This window comes from Candoia aspera, chromosome 1 (assembly GCF_035149785.1).
Source record: "Candoia aspera isolate rCanAsp1 chromosome 1, rCanAsp1.hap2, whole genome shotgun sequence".
NCBI lineage: Eukaryota > Metazoa > Chordata > Lepidosauria > Squamata > Boidae > Candoia > Candoia aspera.
Genome location: NC_086153.1, coordinates 170,638,219 through 170,652,258, shown reverse-complemented (window position 1 = coordinate 170,652,258; position 14,040 = coordinate 170,638,219). Strand labels below are relative to the sequence as shown.

The 14,040-nt window shown below is 37.4% G+C and overlaps 1 protein-coding gene across 2 annotated transcripts in view; it reads right to left on the bottom strand.

Moving 5' to 3' along the window:
* Positions 1 to 957: 957 nt before the first annotated feature.
* Positions 958 to 14,040, bottom strand: part of IKZF2 (IKAROS family zinc finger 2) — a 119,954-nt gene continuing 106,871 nt past the window's right edge. The window contains exons 7-8 of one of the 2 annotated variants that reach the window (XM_063317913.1): positions 9,889 to 10,032; positions 958 to 2,849 (exon numbers count right to left, since the gene is read on the bottom strand). In XM_063317913.1, coding sequence (XP_063173983.1) covers positions 2,125 to 2,849; positions 9,889 to 10,032 — 869 coding nt within the window. In that variant the 3' untranslated portion in view covers positions 958 to 2,124. The remainder of the gene's footprint in view (positions 2,850 to 9,888; positions 10,033 to 14,040) is intronic. The other variant, XM_063317914.1, reaches the window with a different exon arrangement.

Sequence of the window (14,040 nt, the reverse complement as noted above, 5' to 3'; positions counted from 1 at the left end):
TGCAACTCCTAGCAACCCCCCCCCCCCTTTGCTGTGCTGTAGTTCAGCAACATCTGCAGGGTCACAGGATCTTTTCCCCATAATCTAAATCATAGAAGGTATGGTTTTTAATCTATTTTCTTTGTACTTTTACCGCCAGATGTGCAAATATCTAAGGATGTAGAAAAATGTGAGGTAGTCACTGATTTTATTAAAAAAAAACCCAACCAACCAATATAGTTGAGGGGGAAAAGATTGATAAAATTAAACATTCTAAATCCAGATCATATACTCAGAGCTATGTAGATAATCAGGAGAAAAGGTTTAAACAACCTTAATATTTCTAACCTCTTAATTCACTGTAGTTTTTCCTTTCTAATATGATCAAGGGAGTAACTAAAACCTGAAATTATTTTTCAGGCAAGTAATCAGCCTGGGCATAATCCAAGGCTTCTGGTTCGATTCAGCTTCATTTGACAAAAAAGGTTCTTCTATATAGTAAGAAATCATTATTTATGACCACAATTATAGTGTGTGTGTGTGTGTGTGTGTGTGAGAAAGAGAGAGAGACAGAGAGACAGAGAGACGGAGAATTAGAGAGAGACTAAAGAAATATTGGCTTACAGATTAGTTTTCCCTCAGGAAGTAAGGCTGAGATTGAGAACTGGTGGCCCTCCAAATGTGGCTGACCCTCAGTTGCCAACATGGTGAAAGATGCTTGGGAATTACAGTTCAGAAACAATTAAAGAACTACAGGCCCTCTGCATCTCACAAGAGTGTTTACTATTTATACATTTGGAAGGTTCTACATGCTGCAATTTTAAATATGTACCTAGAAGGGGAAAATATATTTTTGCACAAAATGTATATTTATTCCCCTGCATGCGTGTAGAAGAAATGGCATTTGTGAAACAGCTCTAACAGTCTCTGCACATCCTTGTATAAATTATTTTATTTATCAATTTGTAGGCTGTCTCAATCACTACGGCAGCTCTAGCCAGCTGATTCAGGATACAGATCTCCTAACTGAAGGTCTTAGTTTACTCAGATTCTTAATGCTTCACACTACAGAAAATAAAATGAAAAATATAAGTATTTCATAGTTCAAATGCATTTGTGATGAGCATATTTGAGATTCTAAAGCAGCTACATAAATAATGATATCTGTATTTCTAAACTAAGAATCTTTACTAGGAAATAAACCCCTTCTGAACTAAGTGAAGCTTACTTTTGAGTAAACATACGTAGACTCCAAGTCACCTAAACAACTTAAAAAAAATACACAAGGCCATCATTTAAGGCCCACAGGAAGCTGGGAAATGAATGTTAATGACATAAGAGCATCCTAGAAATTAGTTCTCTTTCCTTTTTAAAAGTGCATATTGGGATAAATAAAATAACATTTTATCTTTTCAAATTTCCTGGATGATGTCACATCATGTGTAAAATCAAATCTCAGTTATGTGATTTAGTATTTAGATATAAATAATTCCCTTACATTCCAGACAAACAATACCATGTAAGAAAGTACCTCACCTCAGGAAATAACTTCTGAGCAAACTTGATATTTATTTGTGCTCCTAAATCTCTAGAATATAGGTTAGTCTTAAGCTAAACCTCTCCCTGCCCCTACACATACCCCTTTTGCTAGAAATTTTGCAAAATAAGAATCTCCTCTCCCAACCTGAACAAAACTTTAGCTACATATTTAAAAGGGCTTTATACCTTTGAAATTATCATTCTCCCCCAAAATGGCAATTTGCTAAGATGTCAGAGCACCTTGTGGAGTTCAGCAGTACCCAAGATATTTGAAAAGCTATAGGAAAAACTGTGACAGAAATGAATTCCCTTTCACTTTCCACTATGAAAGGGAAACGTCTGTTTTCATAGCAAAAACAATAAGCCAAACTACGCTCTGGTCCCTCCTTTCCTTCCTTCTCACCTCACCACTGGTGGTAACGTGAGACTGGATCCCCAAAACAGAGCAACAACAAAAATAACAATAATTAAAAATAGCCGCAAGGAAAACAGAACCAATGAGAAAAGCTGTGTCGACATCTGAGGAAAAGTGGGCTTGCAAGTGCAGTATTTCTTCATGTGCAGTGTTTGTTTTTCTACTTCAGTGTCCCCTTTGGAAAAGAAGGCTTAGTGGAATGTATGTTCTCCTCGGACAGTGTGGGAAGAGAACTCATATCGGTCCTGACTCCGGTAGCCACAAATGTTGCATTCTAAGGGGTCCCGGTAGCCATGACACCCCATATGAATGGTGTACATGACATGGTCTAGGAAAAGAATTCGACAGTGTTCACACATAAATGCCCTTATCTGCTCTCCTTCTCCATTGAAGACCTTATAGATATCCTTTAAAGAGCCCTTTGATGCTTTACTGACCTCCAAAGCCTTGGAGTCATCCTTCATGTAAGCTGGGCTTTGCTTTTGTTTGGGATTTAAGGCAAGGTTTCCTTGGAAGGACTGGTGGTCTTCATGGCTGCTCTCTGAGTCACAGGAATCGAGGCAGCTATTGCTAGGTGAGGCCTCTCTTTCTTGGGGATGACTCTTTGGTCTGATGAGGGAGAGAGGGCCGTCCACATTATTTTCATTGCTGTCAGAGGTTTCTCTGCTCACCGGTCTTTCTATCCTGTTAGGGTTGTAGACCTGAGCATAAGCTGAACTTAGGACAGGTGCCACATCAGCAATTGTGCTTGGTGTGTGCTGCATCAATGGGTGAAGTCCCTCTGCTCCAAGGTAAGAGATTGCATTGGTGATTGCTTGGTCCATCATGTGAGTTTGCATCAGCTCAGCATCTCTCTCATATGATAAGTTTGGGTCAAAATGAATATCTGGATAACTATATCTCATGAGCTTTTCACCTACATGAGAAAAACAGGAAGAAGAAAAAATATCACTAATATAATAAGAAATGATAGATGAACATTGCAAATCCATTGGCAGAAACTGATACATAAATTTTTGCTACTTAAAAACCATCCCAGAAATGTTTACGCAGAAAGAAACTATATTCCATGCAATTTACCAGCCACTAATTGTGCAAGGGATTGCCACTTTTGGCAGAATGTGAAGTATTTGCTAAATTAGCAAAAATGGAATATAAATATAAAAAAACCATTTTCTTCAGATTTTCATTTTAACATTCTTGATTTATTTAACTTTTATATTTCACAACCCATAGACCAATGTAGCAGCTCCATAAACTGGTAAATACCAACAATTTGTATACTTAACTTTGCTCTGTTGATGTGTTCTCACTTCACATTTATGGATACAGAAATACACACTGATTTACAATATTTACAATATTTCTAAACAGTGACATAATTGGATTGCTATTTTCAAATAATCCAGTGAACACAAAGTTTACATATGCACAGAGGTAAAATTCATGTATCTTTTTTCTAAAATATATTAAGTGAAAATCTCTGTAAGATGTGGAGCCCTCAGACATTGAAGCAAAACTGAAATGAAGAAAAATGAGACATCCTACTTTAGTTTCTAAACATTGTTGCTTCATTTGAGAATAAACAACCATATAAAACAACATGGGCATTATGTATGCACAGATGACAAAATTTATTAGAATCACTTAATCTTTTCAGAAATATCATAAATCAGAAGTGAGAAATGTGTGGCTCACAAATCATGCTTCTTCCCATGTTCACTACAGATAGTTCATTCAAGGTAGGGACATTACCAATTTCAGAAATATGCTCAGCCATTTTCGATCATGATCCAATCTGTCCGTATAAGGCCATATATCCTGTCCATCTGAGCAAATCAGAAGTCAGGGAAGAAGGGCAAGAGTCGTTGCAATATGAGATGGGCAGTAAAGAAATATGATAAATAAATAAAGTAAAATAAAATAAGGCCAGCATTTGAAGTTTAGGCTTTAAGAAGCCTAAAGAATGAGGTTAGAAGAGTAGAAAGAATGAGATAGTAAAAGGATTGTGTCAACAGAGAAGCAGAGGATCCAGATGGTTATAACTTTTCCCTTTCTCCTATTGGTGACTTTTGGTTGGTCATGCTGACCTTCACTCTCACAACAATAAAACAACACTCAACCCCGTTATGATCATGGATGAAGGAGCTGGATCAGGTGTGCATGACTGAAGGAGGAGCAAAGTCTGACTCTGCACTGTCCCAAACAGGTACTCAATGTAGCGGCAGCATAGGTCTGAGAAGCAGGAGGAGAGGAGTTGTAAGACTTCACTCATCACAAAATGCCATAATTCTTACTAAAAATCCAAAACATACACCACATGCACACACAAATACAGACACACGTATTTCTTCTGGTAATAGCTGCAAAAGCTTGAATGGAATATCAATATTTATTGCTTACTCTCTACTCATATCCTCATTTGAGTTGGCAGAGTCAGTCTATGGATCCAAAGATCTTGGGGGATTTCAGTATTACTATCAGGTCCAACTCAGGATATTATAACTATCACGATAACTCTGGAACTGTCTATATCAATTATAGAGATAACATATATTACAGCTCACTTTCTCAATTTGGCTTTTGGGTTATTGTGGACTGGTGGAGAGAAGACCACTCATTTGACATTGATGGATTACTCCCTAGTAAGATATGAATTGGCAATGACTGGCACCTATTACAATGGTCTGCCTCCAGAGATTTATGATTCTTTGTTTAGGATTCTTGAATGCCTTGGGTGATTTTCCAGTCAACATGGCTGACAATTCAGTCAAGACCATGGTCACATAATAGAATGGGGAGATGAGATGGGCTACTGATTAAAATTATTACTCCAGAGCACCATCTCTAACTACAGAGCATTCAGAATGCTCCTTAGTTTTTTCATGCATTCTGGATGATGAAATAAGCCTGTACTCAGCTAGAATGTAGACAGAGTAAATTTTATTCTTCTGAAAGTAAGCTAGTACAGGTTACTTTCACGTGGTGGTAGCAGTGTTGGTGAAGAAATTTAAAGCTTGTTTAGGGACAGATTCAGCTGGTTATCCATTGGTTAATAAAACACCATGATGTAATTTGAGATTTAATGTGTTCGTCATCCATGCCAAATTAGATGCCACAGTTATTGCAGAATCTAGAGATTATGGCTGTCAGAATTTGCGGGACCAATATCAGCTAGTGCAATTACTTATTTACTTGCATGTCTTTGCATACCAGCCAGTTCTCAAGACTCTTGGTAAAATCTGTGAATTAGGTAAGTTGTGGGCAGTGGTTAGGGCAACTACCTGTTCTCTCAATCCTTGCTTATTATCATGGCAAGATCTATCAGGAAGGTTCAAACTGGTGGGACTGGAAAGGAATTAATGCCTTCTAAGGGGAGGATAACATGCCTTCCAGTATGAAAAAAGTAGTGGTATAGCCTCTAGACCCTAAATCTTGAACAATGATAATCCAATTGCAAATTCTCTTTTATAGGACAATGTAATTGAAAGTAATGGAGGAAGCTTATAACCTAGACAAATTTCATTTGACTTCAGACTGTGTGCATCACTGATACAGCCTTGATACAGCCTTGGTTGCCCTAATATTCTTTGCTAAGTGAAAGATGGGAGGAATATTAACTTGGAAACCACTGAAAATGGTACCTTGGTGGACTAGCCCTGTGAGTAGGGAACTGGAAGCACTGTGTTTCAGTAATTCTGTTCTTATTTACAGGATTGCTACCAGAGAGTGGTAGTAGGACACTTTTGCTCCAGAGGACTCAATTTTCTTCCTCCTTCTGTTTAGCCTCTACATGGGAGGTCTGGGACTGTTTTTAACAAATGAAAAAGGGGGAGATAGATAGATAGATAGATAGATAGATAGATAGATAGATAGATAGATAGATATAAATATAAATATAAATATAAATATAAATATAAATATAAATATAAATATAAATATAAATATAACTATAACTATAAATATAAATATAAATATAAATATAAATATAAATATAAATAAAAGATATAAGAAGTCACTATAGGCTGTCTTCTGGAGATCTGAAGCTCACTTGTCATTGTTTGATTTATTCTATTTGTAAGGCTGCCTAATTCTACACATAATAAAAAATAAAGTAAGAGAGACGAAAACAAGAAACTGCACTGTGGAAATTCAAAAGATTTAGAACACCATAACATTTAAGCGGCTTCACAAGTTGCTCTTCTCCAGGGCCTGCTAGAAAAGCCACATTTTAAAACCTTTTCTAAAGGGTTGGGGCCATATGGAACTTGGTGGAATGCTATTCTGAATCACCATTCTGAATCACAGAGAAGGCATAGCTCCAGGGTTGCATTAAGTGACACTTTTTTTAAAGGGACTCAGAGCATGCTGACCTTGCCAAATATTATAGGATGGGGAGAAATAGTTAGAAACAGGCAGCCCTGTAAATATCAAGGCCCTAAACCACAAATGGCTCTATAGATGATAGTCAACACCTTGAATTGTACTTGGAAGCCTTCTGCTAATCAATGCAGCTTGTGAAGTAGAGATATCTGCATGGCTGTGTTTGTTATTTTGCTTTTATGGTTTTACTCTGTAATATTACATGGTTCTGTTTTCATATGATTTCATAATCCTACTCTCCAATTCTTTAATGTTGGGGAAAAAAGAGTATTAAACTTTTTATACGTCTATACAGTAATGTGTGGACATCCACATAACAATTTACACAAGGAAAGTATTTTGTTTTATCCATATTTTTATATAAACTTGATGAAACAGCATCTGGAACAGACTTGCATGCTCCTTTTTCAATGATATGCAGCTCTACAAAGAATGATGGTGGTTTCATGAATTGGCAACAGCAAAGAAGATAATTATTCAATGATGGAATGATTTACAGTCTTCGATTATAGATAACTGCTCATTTCTTGATTATGAACTGACACTCCATTGATGCAATGGAAAGACTGATGAATATTATTTTGAATCATCAAGGTTTAATTACTTTAAAAAAAAATCAATATATGCTGGGTGATTATATATGTATGATATGCCTTACATTATCTTACCTGCCATTTTTTTTTTTTTGTATAAAAAGAAAAAAATATTTTTAGAAGACGTATATAATATCGCACTATTGATTTTCCTGTAAAAAATTTATCTGTCTATCTATTTATCTATGAATGAATGAATGAAGGAATGAATGAAGGAATGAATGGGACTTATATGTCCCTCCATTTGCAGAGACTCTCAGATGTTTACAGTTATTAATGCCACCAGTTGGGGTAGCCTGATCTTACTCATCTCAAAATACGTTTCTGAAGAGCCATCTTTTTACAGCTCTATGGAAATGTAATAAGGATGGGTGTGGTCTGGATATCTGGGGATAAGATGTTCCAAAGGAGAGAATTTATCAGTAAGAAGACTTGAATCTGAGGTCCCTGAATCCTCAGCAAGCCTGCTGTCCCAGATCTTACTGGAGAGGCAGATTCAATGTGGAGAAAGTGATCATGGTGATAACCAAGGCCTAAGCCATGCAGGGCTTGAATTGTATCCAGAAACTAACTGGCAGCTGTTGCAACTCCTGTAGTAATGCAATTAAAGGGGTGAACCTCAGGGGACCTACCCATAATTCCCTGAACCACTGCACAGTGCACCAGGTGAAGCTTTTGGATGGTCTTCAAGGTCAGCCCCATGTACAGTGTATTGCAGTAATTCAGCTGTGAAATTATAAACAGCCCAGAGTTGCTCTCTGAGTAAGATGGGCGGTGACTAAATTTGAAATATAAATAAATAAATAAATGCCAAGGCCTTGAGTGACTATAAGTAAAGCCCCCTGATTCAGGAAGGTCCTCAGCTGCTGCATATGATGTAACTGTCCAAAGGCCCTCATGACCACAATCTCCACTTGCTGTTCAAACAGGATCCAGGAGTCCAGGACCTCCAAGCTGTGGGCGACCTCCATCTGGGGAAGCACTACCCCGTCAAGAGTCAAATATGGACAGTCTCTGGACACAAATCCACAGCTGTGGCAGGATTCAGTCTAACTCTGTTTCCATCCACACCCTAAGGCACTAGGTCAGGACCTCTATCACATCTCTTGCCCATCCCAGAGTGGAGACAGACCTTTAAAAACTACATTTATAATTAAAAACTGATAGACTCCCAATATCTCACTGGTATTTTGGTAAGAAATATGCTTACATAGCTACTTCTTCACCTCCATCTAAATGTTTAACTACATAAGATATATACTCATAAAGCTATAGTTAATTTTAATACATAATCTGAAGAAATGTATACTTATTCATTGGATATGAAGTTACAGTAGTTATTATGACACTGGGTGAAGAGCTATTTTATTTCCTCAGATTCTAGAGGATTATATTTTGAACTCCAGGTTTTAGTTTTTTGTTTCAGCTTTTCTCTGAAGCATGACATTTTCACTCCCTTTCCCTGAAATTTCAATTGTATGATTGCAATGCTATCTTCAGTTTCATCTGAGAGTAAAGGTCAATCTGTAGGTTGGAAAGGCATAGGCTTCCAGCTTTCTCTATGCTGGAGTGTGGTGCTTCTCTCTGAAAAGGCAGAACTTCTGTCTTTTGTGGTGCTCTTTGCTCGAACTATCATCCCATCCACAAAGAGAAGAAACATCTCTCTTTACAGATGTTATACAAATTAATATGTGATTAGCCATACACTGAAAAGACACATAAATTCATTAACTATGAGGATTATTGCCAATATATTTATTTATTACATGCCAATGAATTCTAGAATCACAGTCCAACACCATTTAAAAAAAGGACCAGGTTGAATATGCTTAACTTTCTTATGAAATATACCTCTTTCAGCAAGGAAAGAAGAAACACTTTTTGTCAACAACGGCCCATTTGAGTTTTTATTTATTTTACTGGCCACCCAGGAGATCTTTTGATCACTAGGGATGATATAAATCCTTAAAGTGAATGCTAGGATTGCTTGCAACCTTCTAAAACTCCTTAATTACATTACCAACATCCATGGTCTAGGGTGGGATGAGGGATTCCTAGAGCAAACCCAGGGCCCAAGTGGAGAAACTCCAAGCTAGCCCAAAGCCTGCTGGGGCCCCGCACAGCTGCTTCTGAATCTGCAGCAGCCTTACTCTCCCTACCTAGGACCCTTCCGGATTTCATCTAAGCTTCAGAGTGTCCTCAGGTTGTCTTACTCCATTGTTTTTGTGTCCACTGAGAGTTTAAAAATTCAGCTATCCTGCCAGTTTTCCATTTACTCTGCAACATGCATTCAATTCACCCAGCTGGATTTCCTTTTTGGTCCCCCCACTGCTTCAATCCCTTCACAGGACGATACAGAAATACCAGCTGTACCTCACTTCCTGTCCATGTACTCACAGACTTCCCACACCCTGATCTTGTAGTAAGAGAAACCAACATTTACAAGGCAAGCCCACTTAATACCAATGACACTTAGATTAGAATACTTCTATTGTGGTTTAGGTAAAGAAAAATACTCTTTCAACGGTATATCTGTTTTAAATAGCATTATATAACATAGCAGAGGGTAGAGTAAGAGTGTTAAATAAGAATTCTGATTTAAAGAAATCCCTTCTGATATAATGTAACAAATGTTCTATTTTACTCATGAAGCTCTGAACAATCTGTCATACTTTCTTACCGCCAGATTTTCAAGCTTGCACGTACTCCTAAGAACTAAAATCATGCTTTTTTATTATAAAGTGAATGCTTGGTTTTCCTCAGTTCCTGGGGGCTACAGATCATATTGCACAGCACTGATGCTATTACTGTTGTACTTTGCTAGACCTTCTTGCTTTACCTCATCTCCCCCACCTGTCCCCTGCCCCAGCTTATGTATGCCCATACTGAAAATGCCAATGGCAACATTCAAGCGTTTAGGATTTAATCATAAGCTACCCTTTTGGCTACAAAGGACAAAAGTGCTCATCTGAAGCTTACCCACAAACTTCTGTGGGGTGGAGCTTTTACGCTTTCCCATGTTGCTTGTCAGCTTCTCTATCACAGCAGGTCTTTCAAAAGGCACCAGAGTAACATTGCTGTCCATCCCAGCTTCTTGCTCCTTACAATCTTCCATAGTAGAGACTACATAAAACCAAAAAGCCAGATCAGACAGATCTAACTACACTTCCAAGAAACGTTTAATTAATAAATAAAATGATCAACATGGTAAACTTTGCAAACTATAATTTATCAACATGTGCCATTAAAAGCACGAGGGAGATTTAAGCGTTATTCAGTAATGATCCCCTCCTTTGGCTGGGGACACCCTGGGCTGTGTCTTTCCTTCCATGGTCTGAACTCACATCTGAAGGAAGAAATATGAGGGTGTGGGAAAGCATTGCACCGCTTCTCCTAGCAAAAAGGCAGGGAAGAGGACGATTTAGGAATGTTATCACTGGATGGTGATTGCAGATGTGAGGATATGTTTCTCTAAGTCATTGCACAAGCCAAGAATCTGCAAGACTTTTAGATAACAATATGCATTATTCTTCAACATGTTAATTCTCATGAACCAATAAAAAGTTAAATAGCCTGCATATGAAACATATTATAATAGCAACATTTCAAAATACTACTAACTTTATTATCAAAGGCAAAGCTAATAAAAAGAGAAATAGCCTTCTGTGTTAGTGGATAGCTTGGTTTCTGTATTTTATTTCTAAAATGGCTCTGCTTTTCTCATAATCCAGCATGATGCCAAAGTGTTGCTCTCGCCAACTGAGGAAAGCTGAGAGTCCTGGGCTGCCTAAGCAATCCTATTCTGTGAAGATTAAAAAGTGAAGGCTTAATTGATACAATCCGAGTCAAGGCATGGAGAGAAGGGAGGTTATTGCAGGAGAAGAAAGAGAGACTGCAGGTATATCATCTTTTCTTTCCAGGATAAAAAAGAAAATGTTTGTATCCCCATTCTCAGAACAGATCCAGGAGTGGAAGGGGTGGGTGTGGGGAGCTGATACCAGCAGGTTCTGCTCATCATCCCATTCCTATACTTTCTCTTGAATGCCTTTGTAGAATATTTATTCTGTACAAACACTTTGCTCCTTCAGGCAACACCCAAGAGGTGTGGAAACCAACTGGATTGATGATCAAATCTTACTATGGCAACAGCAGTAGGATGGACTGTCTACCACATCTGAGGAAAGCAAGTGAGTTGTGGCGGTCCTCCAAGAGGAGAATGCGATGTTCAAGATCTGCCCCACAGGCTATTTTGAACAGTTTCCTGAATGGTCTGGGTTGGAGGTACAGCCAGTTTCAACAGCTGTCCTTTCCTAGTTTTGCAACAGTAGTCTCTCCTCAGATTATTGACTTGGGACAGGATTAAATTATAGTAACTTTATCTTTCACTGTATTTTTACTTGTTTGATCTAGTTATGCATTCTCTAAGGCTGACAAGATAAATTCAAAGTACCAAACTAAGAGCAGAAGAGTTAGGGAAATCAAAGCTAGATCAACAAAATTGTTCTAATAACATGGTCTCCATTATCATGATAAAACCCTTTTTATTGGCTAACATTAGTGGGTTGGTCCAACATAATTCTTCAGAATGTTTGAAATAAGCTTCTGAAATAATCTGCAATATTTCCAAAGGCATATTATTCTGTGTCTTAAGTAGTCTCTGTCTTAAGTTTTTAAAAACATGTAAGCCATCCATCTTAAACCACCAACACATGAATAAGATCTTGATGCTTGACATCTCCCTGATCTTGGTAGGCATTTGTGCTCGCTCCCTCTTTACACAGCTATGAATAACTCCTTGTATATCCCTAATGATTGGCTTAATTCCATCATGCTTTTAATATATATAAAAGATGATAAAAATGATCCTGCAAATTACCACCAGTTAGTATTTTACTATAATCAGCAAAATTATTTGCCATAGTATTTTTATATTACAAACTCTTGGACTGGATGTCCTTTGGGAACAAGTTGGCCCCAGAGAAGGTGGGCTTTAGGTCTGGTCATTCGACCATGGACCAATGTGTTATATTACATCATCTCACTGAGAATATTATAACTCGCTCAAATGTGTCCTTTATGTTGCTTTTATAGGTTGAAGGGTAGCCTTTGATCCAACAGCTTGGAAAAGACTCTGGAGGAAATCAGCTGTCCCTTTGACTGAGTGATGTCTCCTTCAACTACATCAAGGCACTACCATCCAAGTCAAGGGTAACCACCTAGGCAACTTAACTGAACCTATCGCTTCTTGCAAGGTGTTCAATTAGGCTGTATCTTTGCCCTATTATTAACTTTTATATTAATGACATCATTGAGGTTTTTGCCAAGCCAGAATTCTATCCTCCATCCCTTGTCTCATTTGTATTCTTCTTTATGTTGATGATGCAGTCATTTTGTCTGTTACTCAAGTAGGCCTCGGAATACGTCTTAACGTTTAATTGCTTTATTGTGCTAGAGAGTACCTTGAAATTAACTTCTCCAAAATGAAGGTCTTGATATTCTCTAGGAAGTGTTTTAAGTCTCTGATTAAGTGGACAATCAGTGGTAAACTTACTGAACCTTCCTAGGAAAGCCACACTTGCCCATACTCAGATGTTGAACTTGCATCATGTGGACTATTAAAATGCCCATTATATACCCAATGGTGATCAAATCTCAAAGCTCCAATTCTCAGTGGATTTAACTGTTTTTGTGATTATTAGATTACTGCTCTTCTTTCATGTGATCAATTCTCAGAAACCTCTAAGAAGGTTGTAAAATTCCTATCAATAGCCAAGGGTTTTAGAAACCATCTGGTGCCTTCTTCATATTATTAACTATTCCATGTAATTTTCTACAATTTTATTTTTTCTTTTATTCACCGTATTTTTGTACTTTACTTTTATGATTGGTTTGGGGCCATAAATCAATCAATCAATCAATCAAATGCCCAAAACATTAAGAGCAACAGAAACTGAGAGAGAGAGAGAGAGAAAGAGAGAGAAAAGAACAATGTGAGTCCCAGAGGAAAACATTCAGCTAACTAAATCCTAAAGGGGCTTCTATCCTAACCCAAGGCCTGGGGAAAAAGACAGATTTCAAAGACTTTTTAAAGATAATCAAGGTGGAGGTTATATGAATCTTTATTCCAGAAGGGAGGCATCATGACAAAGAAAGCTACTCCCAGGGTGCAATCAAGCAATGTTATTTGATTGACGGGACATGGAGAGTCAATCTGCCCACTCTGTCTAATTGGGCAGAAACTACTTTTTCCTAACTTATCAACATCATTCTGATTTTTTTTCTCTTCCAGAGTATAAGCTATCCTAGCCAAAATGTGGATCGTGTGCAGACTTGATATAGATTCCTTTCTTTCCGTCATCCAAGTCATTAATAAAAATGCTGAAGACTATCAGTACTTGATACAACACTCCAGTTTGATAACCAGTCTCTGAGTACATTTTTCAGGCCAGTGGAAGGTCCATCCAAAAGAGATGCTATCCAGCCTATATGTAACTAGTTTGCAAATCACAAAATCATGGAAGTTGTTTATGAAATGTTTTGCTGTAATCAAAATATATTATTATTACAGCAATTAGACAATTAATTAAGGAACTTATTTTATCAAAAATGAAATAACGTTAGGCAAGATTTCTTTTTGACAAATAGAGATTAACATCTAGGAATCACTGCATGATTTTTATGAGGCTTATAGACCAGTTAATTTATGATTTAGAATCTTTCTGGTAACACTATAAGACTAAATGATCTGTAATTTGGTGGAACCTCCCCCCTCCATTTTTTTTTAATATAAGGGCCACCTTTGCTCTCTTCCAGTCATCTGGCATTTTACCTGTTCACTGGGATTTCTCAAAAAAAAAAACAACAACCCCAAAACATAAGGATCCAGCCAGATCATCACCAAGTTCCTTCAATACCATAGGATGTAATTTATTTGGTCTTCAAGATGTAAACTCTTTCAAGGTAACTATGTAATTATCTGACCATATTTTTATAAAGATCAAGTTGCAATCCTGCCTATTCCATTATTGCTGAATTTAAATCAATAAAAAGGGTGGGGTAAATATCCAGGTTTAACTTAAAAGGTAAACAAATATATGGAATGCATGAACAATGTTCTAGTCTATTTTAGTG